We start from the raw sequence: 18,970 nt of genomic DNA on the forward strand, positions 1-18,970 counted from the left end.
TGGTTCCCACCATTACAGATACCAGTCTTCAGCCAATTTGATTCATTCTACATGATATTAATAAATGGCTGGAGGCAATGGACATTGTAAAGGATATATGCCTTGACAACATTATGGCAATAGTACTGAAGGCTTGTGGTTCAGAACTTGCCGCTCCCTTAGCCAAGCTGTTCCAGTACAGTTACAACACTGGCATCTACCCAACAATGTGGAAAATTGCCTAAGTATGTCCTGTACATAAAAAGCAGGTTAAAGCCAACCCAGCCAATTACCACCATGTCAATCTACTCTTGATCATCAGTAAAGTGATGAAGGTGTCTTCAACAGTGCTATCAAGCAGCATCCACTCAGCAATAACCTGCACAGTGATGTTTAGTTCTGGTTCCGCCAGGGCCACTCAGCTCCTGACCTCATTACGGCCTTGGTTCAAACATAGGCAAATGAGCTAAATTCCAGAGGGGTGGTGAGAATGACAGCCCTTGACATCAATGCTGCATTCGATTGAGTGTGGCTTCAGGGAGCCCCAGCGACACCCACGTCCTACAAAATAAATTTTTTTAAAAATCCTTCGACCTAATGAGTTCAGTATTTGTGGTTTCTGACCCCAAACCCTTTTAAGCCAAACTCAGAGGTTTAGGCAAGACAACACTTGATCCTTTTACTCTCAGTCATTTTGCTAACAGTTCCAGTTCACTGGAAAGACATTTGCCTTCTGACGTTTATAATTTTACCCCAGGATAGTAAATACTTGTTATAGAGTTGTCTGAGCCAAGTTACTCCTGGACAAGTCTGAGTAAAGACACTGCCCTTTTTCTAACTCACTACCAGCTATTTATTTTTATTCCTTCCTAGGTCTTGGGTGTCGCTGGCTGGGTGAGCATTCATTACTCTTCTCTCGTTCCTCGAGAAGATGGTGAGCTGTCTTCTTGAGCGGGTATGGGCCTTTTGCTATAAGGAGGTACAATGTGTCAACAGGGAGAAAGTGCCAAGAATCTGGCCTAATGATACTGAAGGAACAACGATATATTTCCAGTCAGGATGGTGAGCGCCTTGGAGAGGAACCTGCGTTGGCAGTGTTCCCTTGTATATGCTGCCCTTGTCCTTCAGATAGTACTGATCATGTGTTTGGAAGGTATTGTCTAAGCAGCATGGGTGAATTTCTGAGCAGCACTTTGTAGATGGTAGTGAGTGTCAGTGTTGGAGAGACTGTGGATATGTTGCCAATTAGCCTCGATGTCTCAAGCTTCTTGAATGTTGTTGGAGCTGCACTCAACCAGGCTAGTAGGCAGTATTCGATCAGACTCCTGAACTGTGCTTTGTAGATGTTGATAGGCATTAGGGAGTCAAGAAATGAGTTAGTCGCTGGAAGATTTCTAGCCTCTGATGTGGCCTTGCCGCCACAGTAGTTAGATGACTAGTCCAGTTCAGGTTCTGGTTAGTGGTAATCTCACAATGTTGATGCTGGGGATTTCAGTGATGATAATGTCACTGAATGTTAGGGAGCGATGGTTAGATTCTCTCTCGCCCAAGACAGTCCTTGAGTGGTGTGAATGTTACTTGCCACTTGACAACTGAATGTTATTCAGATCTTAGTGCATTTAAGCATGGGCTACTTAAGTTTCTGATGAGTTGGAATTAGTGCTGAACACTGTGCAATGAACAACCCCATTTCTGACCTTATCACGAAGGGAAGATCATTGATGAGCAACTGAACATGGTTGGGTGAAGACACCACCTTAAGGAACTCCTGAGATGTCCTGGAGCCTAGGTGTCTGACCTCCACTACCCGAACTGTCTTCTTTTGTATCAGATATGATTCCAACAAGTAGATTGTTTCCACAGATTTCCATTCCATGCTCCTTCAAGCAGACTTGGCTAAATGTGATGTCAAGATCCCTCTCACCTCACCTCTGGAACACAACTCTTTTGGCCATGTTTGACCATCTGGAAGAGCATGGCTTGATCAAATACAGTCAACACGGCTTTGTGAGGGGTAGGTCATGCCTTAATAACGTTATCGAGTTCTTTGAGGATGTGACTAGAAAAGTTGATGAGGGTCGAGCTGTGGATGTCGTGTATATGGACTTCAGTAAGGCATTTGATAAGGTTCCCCATGGTAGGCTCATTCAGAAGGTCAGGAGGAATGGGATACAGGGGAACTTAGCTGTCTGGATACAGAATTGGCTGGCCAACAGAAGACAGCGAGTGGTAGTAGAAGGAAAATATTCTGCCTGGAAGTCAGTGGTGAGTGGAGTTCCACAGGGCTCTGTCCTTCGGCCTCTACTGTTTGTAATTTTTATTAATGACTTGGACGAGGGGATTGAAGGATGGGTCAGCAAGTTTGCAGACGACACAAAGGTCGGAGGTGTCGTTGACAGTGTAGGGGCCTGTTGTAGGCTGCAGCGGGACATTGACAGGATGCAGAGATGGGCTGAGAGGTGGCAGATGGAGTTCAACCTGGATAAATGCGAGGTGATGCATTTTGGAAGGTCGAATTTGAAAGCTGAGTACAGGATTAAGGATAGGATTCTTGGCAGCGTAGAGGAACAGAGGGATCTTGGTGTGCAGATACATAGATCCCTTAAAATGGCCACCCAAGTGGACAGGGTTGTTAAGAAAGCATATGGTGTTTTGGCTTTCATTAACAGGGGGATTGAGTTTAAGAGTCGTGAGATCTTGTTGCAGCTCTATAAAACTTTGGTTAGACCGCACTTGGAATACTACGTCCAGTTCTGGGCGCCCTATTATAGGAAAGATGTGGATGCTTTGGAGAGGGTTCAGAGGAGGTTTACCAGGATGCTGCCTGGACTGGAGGGCTTATCTTATGAAGAGAGGTTGACTGAGCTCAGACTTTTTTCATTGGAGAAAAGGAGGAGGAGAGGGGACCTAATTGAGGTATACAAGATAATGAGAGGCATAGATAGAGTTGATAGCCAGAGACTATTTCCCAGGGCAGAAATGGCTAGCACGAGGGGTCATAGTTTTAAGCTGGTTGGTGGAAAGTATAGAGGGGATGTCAGAGGCAGGTTCTTTACGCAGAGAGTTGTGAGAGCATGGAATGCGTTGCCAGCAGCAGTTGTGGAAGCAAGGTCATTGGGGTCATTTAAGAGACTGCTGGACATGTATATGGTCACAGAAATTTGAGGGTGCATACATGAGGATCAATGGTCGGCACAACATTGTGGGCTGAAGGGCCTGTTCTGTGCTGTACTGTTCTATGTTCAAAACTATGATGAGATCAGGAGCTGAGTGCCCTGATGGATTCCAAGCTGAGCAATGCTGAGCAACTTATTGTGAAGCAAATGCTGCTTGATAGTACTATTGATCACATGTTCTGTACTTTACTGATGATCAGAGTAGACTAATGAGGCAGTAGTTGATTTGTCCTGCCGCATCTCTGGGACTGATGTGCTACACTCACTCATTATTGAAGGCGGAGACATTTGTGGAGCCTCCTCTTTGAGTGAGGTGTTTATTTGTCCACCACTATTTACAACCTGATATGGCAGACGGCATCACTTTGATCTGATTGGTGGTTGTGGGCTTGCTTAGCTCTGTCTTATCTCTTGCTGCTTATTCTGTGGGGCAAGTAAGTAGCCCTACTTTGTAGTTTGACCTGGCAGACACCTCATTTTTTAGGTATGTCTGGTGTGGTTCCTGGCATGCCCTCCTGCCTTCTTGCACACAAAATAAAACATTTCACTGTATCTCAGTAGACGTGACAATAACCAATCAAGTCAGGTTAATAAACCAGGGTTCTCTAGGTTTGATGGTAATGATTGAGTGTGGGATCTGTTGGGCCATGAATTATGTTGAAAATGTGATTCTGCCGATGCTGATGGTCTTTATTGCTTCATGGAATCCCAGTGTTGCACTGCTAGATCTGTTTGATGTCTGTCCCATTTAGTACAGTGACTGTGCCATACAACACGTCAAAATTTGATTCCAAATTCATCAAATCGCTGTGAGAAAGCCATCCTCCCCACATTGCTAACTTATTCTCATATCCCCAAAGATAAGTGTCAGGGTCTTACTCCCAGAAGTTGAGTCTTCCTCCATGATACGAAATATTTAGCACCTGAGCAAAGTTTCCATGAATTACCGCACCTCGGGTTATCACTGCTGCAAACCCAATGATCATAACTGTGGACTGGAACACATCAGTCCACACCACAGCTTTCAGACCACCCTAAAAACACAAAAGGCATTATGTTACAATAATGACACAAAGCTAGTGTTATGGATCAGACCAGACTCCCTTAAAATATTTTGAGAAGGTAGTCTAGGCACTAGGTTTTTCTTATTCTATAGATAGACATGAAGTCCCTGTTCTAGATGTGATGCAACTGGTCAAAATACTCGATGCTAAACAAAATACAACTTTTTTTAACACAAGTTAAAATACAATCAAAAGGAAGAGAAAATTTGATTAACTTAACCATCGGAAAACTTAATCTAATAATAGACTGTACTCATTACTAATTAACTGTTGCAATATCCCATAAACACACCTCTTGGCAAAAAGGCAAATTCAGTCAGAGATTTTAACATGCAGTTCTCCAATTCCAGAGGGAAAACAAAATTGAGAGAAATGCCAGGGAAAAAAGCTGCTAGAAATCATTCACTGAAATTTCCAACAATTCTGAGACCACATACCGCTTCTGACACTAGAGCCAAAAGAAACCAGAAAGTCTGGTCTGTGAGACCTGGCCACACCCATTCAGGCTGTCAAAAAATAACCCAAGGCCTTACAAGTTGTTCACTCTTGTGGTTCTGGTAGACTGCTCGTCACCTCTGCCTTACAACTTCTCTTCAAAACAAAATCCAGGACAAAATAACCTTTTGAAGTGACAGCATTGTCACATATCTACAAAGATATGAGGCTAGATCACAAAAACTGAGCTCTGGGATAGGTCTTAACGAGTGTTCATAATGAGGAGTGAGAGGTAGAGAGGCAGAAGTGTTTAGGATGGGAATTCCAGAGTTGCAAATTAAGGCATAGGCAATGGGGGACGAGATTAATTTTGGAAGTGCGCCAGGGGCCAGATTTAGAGGAATGCAAGTATCACAGAGAGGTAATGGGAACTGCAGATGCTGGAGAATTCCAAGATAATAAAATGTGAGGCTGGATGAACACGGCAGGCCTAGCAGCATCTCAGGAGCACAAAAGCTGACGTTTCGGGCCTAGACCCTTCATCAGAAAGGGGGATGGGGAGAGGGAACTGGAATAAATAGGGAGAGAGGGGGAGGCGGACCGAAGATGGAGAGAAAAGAAGATAGGTGGAGAGAGTATAGTTGGGGAGGTAGGGAGGGGATAGGTCAGTCCAGGGAAGACGGACAGGTCAAGGAGGTGGGATGAGGTTAGTAGGTAGATGGGGGTGCGGCTTGGGGTGGGAGGAAGGGATGGGTGAGAGGAAGAACAGGTTAGGGAGGCACAGACAGGTTGGACTGGTTTTGGGATGCAGTGGGTGGGGGGGAAGAGCTGGGCTGGTTGTGTGGTGCAGTGGGGGGAGGGGACGAACTGGGCTGGTTTAGGGATGCGGTGGGGGAAGGGGAGATTTTGAAACTGGTGAAGTCCACATTGATACCATATGGCTGCAGGGTTCCCAGGCGGAATATGAGTTGCTGTTCCTGCAACCTTCGGGTGGCATCATTGTGGCAGTGCAGGAGGCCCATGATGGACATGTCATCTAGAGAATGGGAGGGGGAGTGGAAATGGTTTGCGACTGGGAGGTGCAGTTGTTTGTTGCGAACTGAGCGGAGGTGTTCTGCAAAGCGGTCCCCAAGCCTCTGCTTGGTTTCCCCAATGTAGAGGAAGCCGCACCGGGTACAGTGGATGCAGTATACCACATTGGCAGATGTGCAGGTGAACCTCTGCTTAATGTGGAATGTCATCTTGGGGCCTCGGATAGGGGTGAGGGAGGAGGTGTGGGGACAAGTGTAGCATTTCCTGCGGTTGCAGGGGAAGGTGCCGGGTGTGGTGGGGTTGGAGGGCAGTGTGGAGCGAACAAGGGAGTCACGGAGAGAGTGGTCTCTCCGGAAAGCAGACAGGGGTGGAGATGAAAAAATGTCTTGGGTGGTGGGGTCGGATTGTAAATGGCAGAAGTGTCGGAGGATGATGCGTTGTATCCGGAGGTTAGTAGGGTGGTGTGTGAGAACGAGGGGGATCCTCTTTGGGCGGTTGTGGCGGGGGCAGGGTGTGAGGGATGTGTTGCCGGAAATACGGGAGACGCGGTCAAGGGTGTTCTCGATCACTGTGGGGGGATAGTTGCGGTCCTTAAAGAACTTGGACATCTGGGATGTGCGGGAGTGGAATGTCTTAGTGCGGGAGTGGAATGTCTTATTGTGGGAGCAGATGCGGCGGAGGCGGAGGAATTGGGAATAGGGGATGGAATTTTTGCAGGAGGGTGGGTGGGAGGAGGTGTATTCTAGGTAGCTGTGGGAGTCGGTGGGCTTGAAATGGACATCAGTTACAAGCTGGTTGCCTGAGATGGAGACTGAGAGGTCCAGGAAGGTGAGGGATGTGCTGGAGATGGCCCACGTGAACTGAAGGTTGGGGTGGAAGGTGTTGGTGAAGTGGATGAACTGTTCGAGCTCCTCTGGGGAGCAAGAGGCGGTGCCGATACAGTCATCAATGTACCCGAGGAAGAGGTGGGGTTTGGGGCCTGTGTAGGTGCAGAAGAGGGACTGTTCCACGTAACCTACAAAGAGGCATGCATAGCTGGGGCCCATGCGGGTGCCCATGGCCTCTCCCTTAGTCTGTAGGAAGTGGGAGGAGTCAAAGGAGAAGTTGTTGAGTGTGAGGACAAGTTCAGCTAGGCGGATGAGAGTGTCGGTGGAGGGGGACTGGTCGGGCCTGCGGGACAGGAAGAAGCGGAGGGCCTTGAGGCCATCTCCATGCGGAATGCAGGTGTACAGGGACTGGACGTCCATGGTGAATATGAGGTGTTGGGGGCCAGGGAATTGGAAGTCCTGGAAGAGGTGGAGGGCGTGGGTGGTGTCACGGACGTAGGTGGGGAGTTCCTGGGCCAAAGGGGAGAAAATGGAGTCCAGATAGGTGGAGATGAGTTCGGTGGGGCAGGAGCAGGCTGAGACGATGGGTCGACCAGGGCAGGCAGGTTTGTGGATTTTGGGAAGGAGATAGAAACGGGCCGTGCGGGGTTGGGGAACAATGAGGTTGGAGGCTGTGGGTGGGAGGTCCCCTGAGGTGATGAGGTCGTGAACGGTGTTGGAGATGATGGTTTGGTGCTCGGGTGTGGGGTCATGATCGAGGAGGCGGTAGGAGGTGGTGTCGGAGAGTTGGCGGCTGGCCTCGGCGATGTAGAGGTCAGTGCGCCATACTACCACTGCGCCACCCTTGTCTGCGGGTTTGATGGTGAGGTTGGGGTTGGAGCGGAGGGCTGCCCGTTCTGCGGGGGAGAGGTTGGAGTGGGTGAGAGGGGTGGAGAGGTTGAGGCGGTTAATGTCTCAACGGCAGTTGGAGATGAAGAGGTCGAGGGAGGGTAGGAGGCCTGGGGGTGGTGTCCAGGAGGAGGACTTGTGTTGGAAGCGGGTGAAGGGGTCAGTGGAAGGAGGGTTGGGTTCCCGGTTGAAGAAGTAGGCATGGAGGCGAAGACGGCGGAAAAACTGCTCTATGTCCAACCGTGACTGGTATTCGTTGATGTGTGGTTGTAGGGGGACAAAGGTGAGCCCCTTACTAAGGACTGACCGTTCGTCCTCAGTCAGTGAGAGGTCTGGGGGAATGGTGAAGATGCAGCAGGGCTCAGTGTGGCTGTCTTCTCTGGGGTTGCTGGCTGTGGAGGTTGTGGGCGGAGCAATGAGGTCGTCGGCCATGGGCGGGGTTCCGTCGGCCGTGGGCGGGGTTCCGTCGGCCGTGGGCGGGGTTCCGTGCTCAGTTCGCAACAAACAACTGCACCTCCCAGTCGCAAACCATTTCCACTCCCCCTCCCATTCTCTAGATGACATGTCCATCATGGGCCTCCTGCACTGCCACAATGATGCCACCCGAAGGTTGCAGGAACAGCAACTCATATTCCGCTTGGGAACCCTGCAGCCCAATGGTATCAATGTGGACTTCACCAGTTTCAAAATCTCCCCTTCCCCCACCGCATCCCTAAACCAGCCCAGTTCGTCCCCTCCCCCCACTGCACCACACAACCAGCCCAGCTCTTCCCCCCCACCCACTGCATCCCAAAACCAGTCCAGCCTGTCTCTGCCTCCCTAACCTGTTCTTCCTCTCACCCATCCCTTCCTCCCACCCCGAGCCGCACCCCCATCTACCTACTAACCTCATCCCACCTCCTTGACCTGTCCGTCTTCCCTGGACTGACCTATCCCCTCCCTACCTCCCCAACTATACTCTCTCCACCTATCTTCTTTTCTCTCCATCTTCGGTCCGCCTCCCCCTCTCTCCCTATTTATTCCAGAACCCTCACCCCATCCCCCTCTCTGATGAAGGGTCTAGGCCCGAAACGTCAGCTTTTGTGCTCCTGAGATGCTGCTAGGCCTGCTGTGTTCATCCAGCCTCACATTTTATTATCACAGAGAGGTGTTTGGCTGGAGGAGATTACAGAAGATTAGAGGGATTGATTGATATTTAAAATGGAGTGCTGGAGCTATGTGCTTCAGGCACCTAAATAAAGGAAGACAAAGAGATATTTGTTGCTTTTGCACAAATGTTATCAGCCTCCAGGAATTCTTCTTGCTTTGCCATAGAAGAAGAAACTGGCTAATTGATGAGTATCTGCTAAGTGATTAAGAGGTATTCTATTCACAAGAACATAAAGGCATAAGAAACCGGGGTGGACGATTTGACTCTTTAACCGTACCCTACCATTCATCAAAATCATGTCTGAAACAAACACAGAGAATGCTGAAGAAACTCAGGAGGTGTGACAGCATCTGTGGACAGCGAAACACAGTTGAATTTTTGAGTCTGGTATGATTCTTTCAGACCAGAGAAACAGAAAAATAGAGCAAGATGAAGTGAAGGGGGCTAAAAAATTCCTGAAACAGTGAAAGAAAAATAAGGACAAAAAGAAATAAATACAAGAGGAACAGAGAGGCTGATAATGTAGTTCTTTTGTTCCTGTGCATAGTCATCTCATAGTTTTGGCAAGGAAAATAGAAGTGCTGAATATTATTTAAATGGAGGAACAGAGTAGAAAGCCACACACCTGAGGAATTTGGGAGTCCTCTTCAATGAATCATGAAAAACTAATATTCGAATTCAGTGGTTAATTGGGAAGGCAGATGGAATGTTTGGCTTTATTTAAAAAGGAATGTGGTACAAACGTAAGGAGGTATTGGCAAAACTATACGAGATACTAGTCAAGCCAGAACTGGAGTACTGTGAACTGTTTAGAGTGCCACATCTATGGAAAGATAATTTGGCAATGGAGGCAGTCTAGAGAAGATTCATTTGGCCGACATCATATATAGTGGGACTGTCATATGTGGATATGTTGAGTTGGCTGCATACTCATTATAATTCAGAAGAATGAGAGGCAACCTTATTAAAAGATATAAGATCCTTAAGGGAATTGACAGGGTAGATATGGAGAGCTTGTGACCCTTGTAGGAAAGTCTAAGAACAGAAGGCATAATCTCAGAGTAAGGAGTCACACATCTAGGACAGAAATGAGGAAGAATTTCTTCTCTCAGGGGGTATGAATTTTTGGTATTCTTTACCAGAAATTGTCAAGGCTGGGTTAAGTATATTCAAGGCTAAGGTAGACAGATGTTTAATTATCAAGGGAATCAAAAGTTATGGGGAAAAGACAGGAAAGGGGAGTTGAAGATCATCAGATCAGCCTTGATCTCACTGAATGGCACAACAGATTCCATGGGCTGAATGGCCTATCTTTGCTCCTACATCCATGGTCTCATAAATGATTGAAAATTAATTTTGGGATCAACTGTGACACCAAAGCTGCAAACAGTCTGGAGCAGCTTCAGTAAGATTCCACACAAACAGATCAGTTGGGTATAAGGAATAACAAAGTGTAGAGCTGGCTGAACACAGCAGGCCAAGCAGCACCTTAGGAGCACAAAAGCTGACGTTTCGGGCCTAGAAGGGTCTAGGCCCGAAACGTCAGCTTTTGTGCTCCTAAGATGCTGCTTGGCCTGCTGTGTTCATCCAGCTCTACACTTTGTTATCTCAGATTCTCCAGCATCCGCAGTTCTCATTATCTCTGGGTATAAGGAATAAGTTTGTTTGTGTCAGGAGCAAAGAAAATATCTTCGGTTGCCTCAGTGTGCAATTGTTTATGTTAATCCATTTTCGGATATTGGACAGACAGTCTGAAAACTCAGAGATGAAGGATTCAAGAGGGATGATGTTGTAAAAGTGGATGTTATCAGTGAATTTGCTGAAATTGAATTCTTGATCTTGGATGATATCCCTGTTGATGAATAATTGAAGATGCCATACACACATTCTTAGGAGTCGCTCGAGGTAATGGGGCAGGAATAGGAAAAGAAGCCAATACAAGTAATACAGTGTCTCTAATCAAGCAGAAAAGCTAAAGAAAAATGAGAAGCTTTGTTACAATGATAGGGGTGGAAACCTGATTGGAGGGACTCAAATGGAGTTGTTGGAAAAATGGACAGGCAATTGGGAGACAACATATCATTCAAGGACTTTAGAGAGGAAAGGGAGGTTGGAAATAACATGTTTGTTTGCGGGGATGCAGGGATCAGGAATTTTATACAGTAGAGATAATAGCAGATTTGCAGGAATCTATAATGCCACACCTACATGAATCTATCTGTACCAAATCATCTGCTTCAGGATCCCCATCTCCCACACTTCGATTTACACATTTTCCGGACCTCTGTCTTGATGCAAAAGCTTTTATAAATACAGCGAAATGTATTTCTTTCCACACAAATATAAATAGAACCAGATTAAACTTACCACAGTACAGTATAAGGTGCAGACAAGACCAGTTGCAACGAGTACACCCCAGAGATCAAATCCAGTTACTGATAAAAGTAAGAGTTAATCCAATTTATGACAAAAATGAATTTTCTTTCATACTGTAATACGGTAACTTATAAAACTGTAAATTACCTTAGAAATGACATTTAGTTCCAAAAGAAGGAATGAATTAATGGTTATGCCAGAGACAGAGAGAATGGTAGAGGGCCTTTAAAGAAAGAAATGAAGATGAGTGAGCTGACAGGAAAACAATATCGTTTCCCTGTTTTTATCTTTATATTAGTGATACAGAGAGATGGATGGTAACAGAATGATAGGGAGAGTTGAGAGAAATATTGAAAGCAAAGTTAAAACATCCTGGACAGAAAGGCACAGACCTGAATGAGGCAGAATTTTATTTCATTGGGGAGTGTGAAGGAATGTCAATTGCTCGTGTTATTACAAAGAAATATCGCTTTGCAATCCAATTTGGATATGATTAACAACCGTTGAATCACAGAGTCCCTACAGGGCAGAAAGAGGCCATTCAGCCCATCAAGTCTGCACCAACTAGATGAACAGCATCCCACCCAGACCTAGCCCACCACCCTATAGCTGTAACCCCACATCTATCATGGGTAATTCACCTGACCTGCACATCCTTGGACAATATTAGATCATTTAGCATGGCCAATCCATCTTTGGACTATGGGAGGAAACCAGATCACCGAGTGGAAATTCATTCGGATACGGGGAGAAACTCCACAGTCACCTGGGGCTGGAATCAAACCAGGGTCCCTGGTACTGTGAGGTAGCAGTGTCAACCAATGAGTCACCATAGCATGCAAAATAATTTACATAAAGATAACAAGCAAAATAATTTGGCATCACTTATGCTAATTTTGCCATATCAGCATATTGAAATTTCCCGTCCTAAGTCTTTGCTTCCTCATGCACACCAGGAGCTGGAGACTACAGCAACCACTTAACACTGCATCCTCCCACCGGAAAAAATGACGCACAATACCAGGCAATGGGATATGCTGGCAAGAAGGAACCAACATCTAGCATTTGAGACTTTATGAAATGAATATCGATCAGGAGATTCAACATTCTAGAATGGACAACTGGTCATTGTCACTTGATGGGATTTGTTGAGGCTTTATGCTTTCCCTTATAAATTCTTCAGTCCCTTCTCTAACTAGATCTTTTTTAAATAATCTGTTCAGACATGGTGTTACATACCTCTGGGGTAGGTGGGACTTGAACCCAGGCCTCCTAGTCAACGGGAGAGATGCTGCTGCTACACCACAAGAACCCTTCAGTCCAGCCTCTAAATTGATATTTTCTAATGAACCTGTACACATCTGTTATGACACACCTCTGGAGCAGTCAGGAATTGAACCGAGGCTTCCTGGTCCACAAAAACACACATGCCATGGCATCACAGCAGCACATCAGTGCCTCCAATAACTAGATACGTGCCCTATTAACCTGTTCAGAAATATTATTACACACATGTGGAATGGGTGGGACTTGAACCCAAGCCTCCTATACCATAAAAGCCCCTTCCTACTCTAACCACCATATTCCTCATAGTGAAAGTAGCTGATTAAGATAGATCACAGGGAGATAAGATGTTTCTTCTCAGAGCAATTATTTTTGGGGCTTGACTGTACAGTTATTGGTTAATAGATGTGTAAGGAATGTTAATTTATACATACCCTGATTCAACGCTAATGCTGGGGCATAAATGACAATCCCAGTGTACAGCACCTGTTAAAAGATCATTAACCAATAATCTTGAGCAGAACCATGTCTGATATTAAATGAATAACTTCACCTGGTTGATGAAATTAGTGAGGTCTCTCAAGCTTACCCTTCGGGCTCAGTGCTGCGGGTAAGGGAACTGAATTAAAAAAAAACAATTTTCTCTTTAGTTTCTCACTGTAAGAGGCTAATTCAAATTATGTGTCTCTTGGTATCTTAAGCAAATGATTGGTCCTTGTGAATGAACCTAGACAGTACCAACAGGTTATTAGTAAAAGACAAGCAGCTTTGTAACCTTAGCTGTTTTTTTCATCACTAACGAATGTCATAAAACTCAAATATCTCGGAAATATTTAGACTTTAAGTGCAGTGGAAGACTTGATACTTACAGTTTGAATGATGAAGAAACTGGTCCCAATGTACCGAACTATTTTGTTGTACCTCATTTGTAAATACTGGAGGGGGGAAAACAGTCAGTGATGAGTAACTTATATTGGCAATGGTTCCTCAAGTAATCCAGGAAAGTTAACGCCATTTGGTTATTTTTTAATTCTTACATATTGTAGCTTCATTAGAGAGAACAAAATCTGGAGCAGATTTCCTTCCCCTGTCAAATACAACAAAGTACTGATTCATGTTACCGAAGAGTCTTCCCTTCAAATCTACTCACTAATGGGTGAGCTTACTCCTGGCTTTACTGTTTGCCAGCCTAATGGAGAAAGCAGAGATGAACTGATGACGGTACTGCAGACTCGCGCATATCTCACATCAAACACTGCACTCACCGTTCTGTCAGGAAGTAAAGAATCTCAATTCACAGGAGAAGGAAGCTTAATCATGAAGGTCAGGAAGGAGCAGAAAACTAAGGCCCTGAAGAATATCCTTTTTGACAATTGTGTTTGTATTGAGTGACCATGCCAGGTTGCTGTTGTTATTCAGGGGAAGAGAAATAAAATCTTTACACCAGCTGAATCAATGGAATCATAGACATCAATGACCAACTCTGTAAATCTGTGAGCCCTTCTTTGGAAAATTCTGAAATGGAGCCCATGATTAGATTCCCTACAGTGTGGAAACAGGGCTTTTGGCCCAACAAGTCCACACTGCCCTTTGAAGCATCCCACCCAGACCCATCCCCCTGTAACCCACACACCCCTGAACCCTACAGGCAATTCAGCATGGCCAATCCACCTAACCTGCACATCTTTGGACTGTGGAAGGAAACCCGAGCACCCGGAGGAAACCCACGCAGACACAGGGAGAATGTGCAAACTCCACACGGACAGTCGCCCGAGGTGGGAATTGAACTCGGGTCCCTGGCGCTGCGAGGCTGCAGTGCTAACCATTGGGCCACCGTGCCACCATCTGGCTTAACAGAAAGTCCCAGCAGACAGGTTGAGGACTGTGGTGATCTTCTCTGCTATGGGTAGTGTCATTGCCGATGGGCACCTTGTGGTTTTCTATATGTTAGCCCAAGTAACATATACCACAGAAAAGGTTCATATTGAATCATATATCTGGAAGTTTATTAACAAATAACCACGCACACTCTGACATCTCAGAATTACATATGCAGATAACTTGTATCTTTACTTAGATTACTGTTGTATTGTACAGTTGATTAGTTGGTGAACTAACTGGCAGTCTGGCTGACTGCTTGCTTAACTACTGAGCGATTAAATGAACAGAGAGTAAGAAGGGGACCTCGTATTCGAGGGCAGCACATGCATGACGTCTTAAAGGTGTACTGCCTTCTTGAGATTTACCAAATAATACAACAAACACAATCTTAGACCTGAGTTACAGCAGTGTTGTCGCAGACAGCAAAATAATATAACCAACTAGGTACTGACCCAGTTTGTCAGACAGTTTTCCTTGGAACCGGGCTGTTTTAAGTGTATTCAACTGTACAGCACAACTAATTTCATTCCATTTTCCTTTTGTTTGCTACTCTTTTATAAAGTTATTAAATTGACAGAATCCTGGTGTATTGTGATCAACTTTCTACATTTTTATTTCCAAACGATTATTTTTACTATGTTCTGAGGTATCCAAAAATCATCAAATACACACAGAAGAAAACTAATGCCTATTAGCAGCAATTAAGAGATTCTTAATCTTTTTGCTCTTTTAAAAATTTTACACATGGATCCATGTTTTGCATCCACTTTAGATTAAAGGCTACATTCACAGATCAATTCAGTTCCCTAAGTAGCCTTTTCTACTCCGAAGTCATAAGTAGTCGTTTCTAGTTATATCTCGTCTTTTGACACGAAATGAATTGTTTCTGAGTTCTGACCTCAATTAGAAATGACATGCAGTGGATTTCAGTGGGTGCATAGGGATATATGCTTTCAAAAGTGCCAAAATGAATAATTTCTTCGCTATAATTATTATTTACGACAACTAGGGAGAAAGTACCATGCACATTGATGGGATTAAAGGCAGGTAAAATCCTGGGACTTGATGACCTACACCCTAGGGTATTGAAAGAAGAGGCAGCAGAGATTGTGGATGATATTCGTTACGATATTCCAAAATTCTCTGGATTCTGAAAAGGTACCAGTGGATTAGAAACATGCTAATGTGACACCCTTATTCAAACAAGGAGATATGCAAAATGTGGGAAACTATAGGCCAGATAGTTTGACCTCTTAAGTGGGGAAGTTGCTGGAGTCAATCAATCATAAAACGGAGATAATTGAGCACTTGGAAAAACAAAGCTCAATTCACCAGTGTCAGAACAGTTTCATGAAGGGCAAGTTATGCTTGACAAACTTGCTGGAGTTCTCACAGAATGTTGCCAGCAAAGCAGTTAATGGACATACAATGGACTTGGTATATCTGAACTTCCAGAAGGCATTTGACAAGATGCAGCATAAAAGCTTGGTCCAGAAGGTTAGATCCCAAAAGTTTAAGGGTAGAGCACTGGCTTGGATAGAGGATTAGTTGACCAACCGAAAGCAGAGGGTCATGATAAATGGGTCCTTCTCTGGACGGCAAACTGTAACTAATGGGGTGCCGCATGGCTCAGTTCTCGGACTTTAACAATTTAGAATCTACATAAACAATCTGGGACAGAGTGTAACATAGCAAAATTCATGGATGATTCTGAAATAGGTGGAAAGCAGGCTGTGATGAGGATATAAAGAGTTTACAAATGGATATTTACAGCCTAGGAAAATGGCCAGAATCCAGCAGATGGAGTTTAATGTGAATGAGTGTGAGGCTGTCCATTTTGGATAGAAATAATAAAGGGCAAATTAATTTTTAAATGGGAAGCAGATTCAATGTGCATCAGTACAGAGTGATCTGGGCATCTGTGCACGAATCACAGAAAGTATGTACGTAGGTGCAGCATATAATGTGAAAGGCAAGTGGAATTCTGGCATTTATTGCAAAAGGACTGGATTATGAAAGTAGTGTTGTTACAATAATATACAGCATTCATAAGACAACACCTGGAGTATTGTGTCCAGGAAGATAGCACTGGAGGCTGTTCAGAGGAGGTTCACCAGATTGATTCCAGGGAAGAAAAGGCTTTTGAATGAGGAGCAGTTGAATAGCTTGGGCTTGTACTCACTGGGGTTCAGAATAATTGGCGGGGATGGGGGGGATTCTGATTAATGTATACAAAATGCTAAACGGAATTGATTAGGTGCAAGCTGAACAGATGATTCCCCCTGTGGGACAGTTTCAAACAGGAGGTCATAGATATGAGTAAGAGGAGGTAGGTTCAAAACCGAGATGAGGAGAAACTACTTCTCTCAGAGAGTTGTGAATCTGTGGAGCTCAATGTCCCAGAATGTGGTGGAGGCAGAATCATTCAACAGATTCAAAAAGATAGATTTCTGATGAAAAGGGCTACAAAGGGCAATGGGGAGCAGGCAGGAAAGTGGAGGTGAGACCAGGATAAGATCATTCATGATCATTTTAAATGGTGGAGCAGCGTCAAAGGGCTAAATTGCTTACTCCTGCTCCTATTCCTATGTTTCTATAGACATCAGACACAACAGTAAAAGAGGGATAAGATGTGAGTCGTCAGTTTTTAAAAGGTCTGTTTTAGGGAGAAGGTTTAAAAAAAATTGTATGAAGGCTGGGTGAAGGTAGTCTAGCTTGAAGAAATCTTTAACTTCAATAGAGGTCAGTCAGGAATGACTCTTGACATAGAAGAAGATAAGGAAATGCTGCCCTGTCCACAGCTCTGATGTAGAGCGTTCTAGGCTCAAAATGACAGCTTGCTCTCTCTCCACGGATGCTGCCTGACGTGATCTGATTTCTAGCATTTTTTGCTTTCAGTACAGATTCCGGCATCTTCAGTAATTTACTCCTACACTATAGTCAAATATGGATTAAGTTCAATAATGGATCATGTCTGAAAATGTATTTCATATTATGAAGTGTTAGAGAGAGTAATAGTTTAGTAACAGTACAGATATTAATTACGTAAAGTAATTAAGGCTTTGAATCAATTTCATTTAGTTAAAAGTTAAAATTTCAGCCACATTGTAAATAGAAATGGGAACAACAGAAGTACAAAGGAAGGGTAGAAGTATAGGAACTGCACAGGTTGGAGTAGAAGGTGCCAGCGTCCTAAAGAACCAAAGGACGGTCTCTCATTAGAGACAGATCACTGGTGGTAAGTTTAACTTGAGGGTCACTACATCTTAATTGGGAGGTGAGGTCAACGATGCAGGACGTCATGGTAACCCCAGCCATTGTGGGAATTGAAGGAGCTGCAATATTAGTAAAATAGAGCTGGCCTTATGAAAAATACAGACAATGCCTGTGAACACTCAGGGGAAAACAGCAGATAATGTAATATGTTTGGAGTTGTCTCACACTGATGACTGCCCTATGATTCAGTCAGACTATGGCAACTTTGCCATTTTTGATACGTATAAAGCTTGCAGCCTCTTGTGACACTTTGATAGTGGCTCTATCCTGGTCTGGTTTGTCCAGGTTCAAGTCATACCTGCTCCAGAGGTGTGTAATAACATCTCTGAATGGCTTGATTAAGAACAGGTTAATTTTTAAAAATAATCTTGGAGGTGTTTATAACATGCCAGAGTTTAGGTTTACATTTCACAGTGATAAGACTGGCACTCCTGGCATATGCATGAAATAAATAAACATAAGCTGACTTTGAGTCCTGTCATTAATTTAATGAGCTGTCTGATAACAATGAATTAGAGACAGTTGAAGTTTGCTTACAGTAACAATTTGGTGCAGTAATAGATTTGGTACAGGGATCAATTGTGTACTATAATTAATTCATTAGTGGATTGGTTTCCATAATGGATTTGTTACAGTAATATATCAGGTAATGAAACTGCATACAGTATTGGATTTAGTACAGTAATTGATTGCAGTTTGTGCAGCAATAAATTGTGAATAATAGACTGTGTACAGTAAAGGGTTGTGGCATAATAATGGATTAGGTTCAGTAATGAATCAGGTACAGTAACAAAAATTTGAGTATAATAATGAATTGTTTGCAGTAAAGTACTGTGTACAGAAATAGATCAAGTACAGTAATAGATTGGACATTGTAATATAAAGGCTGAGTACTACAGATGCTGGAAATCTGAAATAAAAACACAAAATGGCAGAGGACCTAAGCAGGTCTTGCATCCCTTGTGGAGACAAAAACAGAGTTAATATTATATCGTTGGCCTTTCATGAGAAATAGTCAATGTTCAAAATGTAGTGGATTTTCAGCAGGTCAAATTGCACATGTACTGCACAAGTGGTCTCAACGAGGCTCTATATTATTACAGCAAGATATCTTTGAGCTTACACACAAATCCTATACACAGAAGATAACAATAAAGCGGAAGATCTTCCAGAGTAGAGGATATGACATACTAAAAGAGGACGGAGTTTGCAGAGCAAAATCAATGGGAGTTGAAATGGGACAGGTCTCCAGGGGAGATATGAATGGTAGATACTGAATAGGTATCACTAGAACAGAAGAGATAGCAGCAGTAGACCATGTGGCCTTGTTGCACCATTCGATATGGTCGTGGTTGTTCTTGGGCTTGAACTTCATTCCCTACTCACTCCTCATATCCCTGCTTCCTAAACAGGCTAAATATTTGTCACTCCCAGCCTTAAATGTATTCAATGATGGAGCATCCACAATTCTCAAGGTGGCTAATTCCAATGATTCACAATCCTTTAAGTAAAAGAAAATCTCCATGCCTCAGAGCTAAATAATTGGTCCTTATACTGAGATAATGGCCCGTGTTGTATATTTCCCAGCAATTACTCAGTATC

At 44.1% G+C, this 18,970-nt stretch overlaps 1 protein-coding gene across 2 annotated transcripts in view; it reads right to left on the reverse strand.

Moving 5' to 3' along the window:
* The window catches only part of LOC125462696 (sodium-coupled monocarboxylate transporter 1-like), an 84,178-nt gene that overhangs the window by 59,404 nt on the left and 5,804 nt on the right, over positions 1–18,970 (reverse strand). For both annotated transcript variants that reach the window (XM_059653227.1, XM_059653228.1), the window contains 4 exons: positions 13,081–13,146; positions 12,646–12,697; positions 10,919–10,986; positions 4,035–4,189 (listed from right to left, as the gene is read on the reverse strand). In XM_059653227.1, coding sequence (XP_059509210.1) covers positions 4,035–4,189; positions 10,919–10,986; positions 12,646–12,697; positions 13,081–13,146 — 341 coding nt within the window. The remainder of the gene's footprint in view (positions 1–4,034; positions 4,190–10,918; positions 10,987–12,645; positions 12,698–13,080; positions 13,147–18,970) is intronic.

The sequence above is a fragment of the Stegostoma tigrinum genome, chromosome 21 (genome assembly GCF_030684315.1).
Source record: "Stegostoma tigrinum isolate sSteTig4 chromosome 21, sSteTig4.hap1, whole genome shotgun sequence".
NCBI classification, from domain to species: Eukaryota; Metazoa; Chordata; class Chondrichthyes; order Orectolobiformes; family Stegostomatidae; genus Stegostoma; species Stegostoma tigrinum.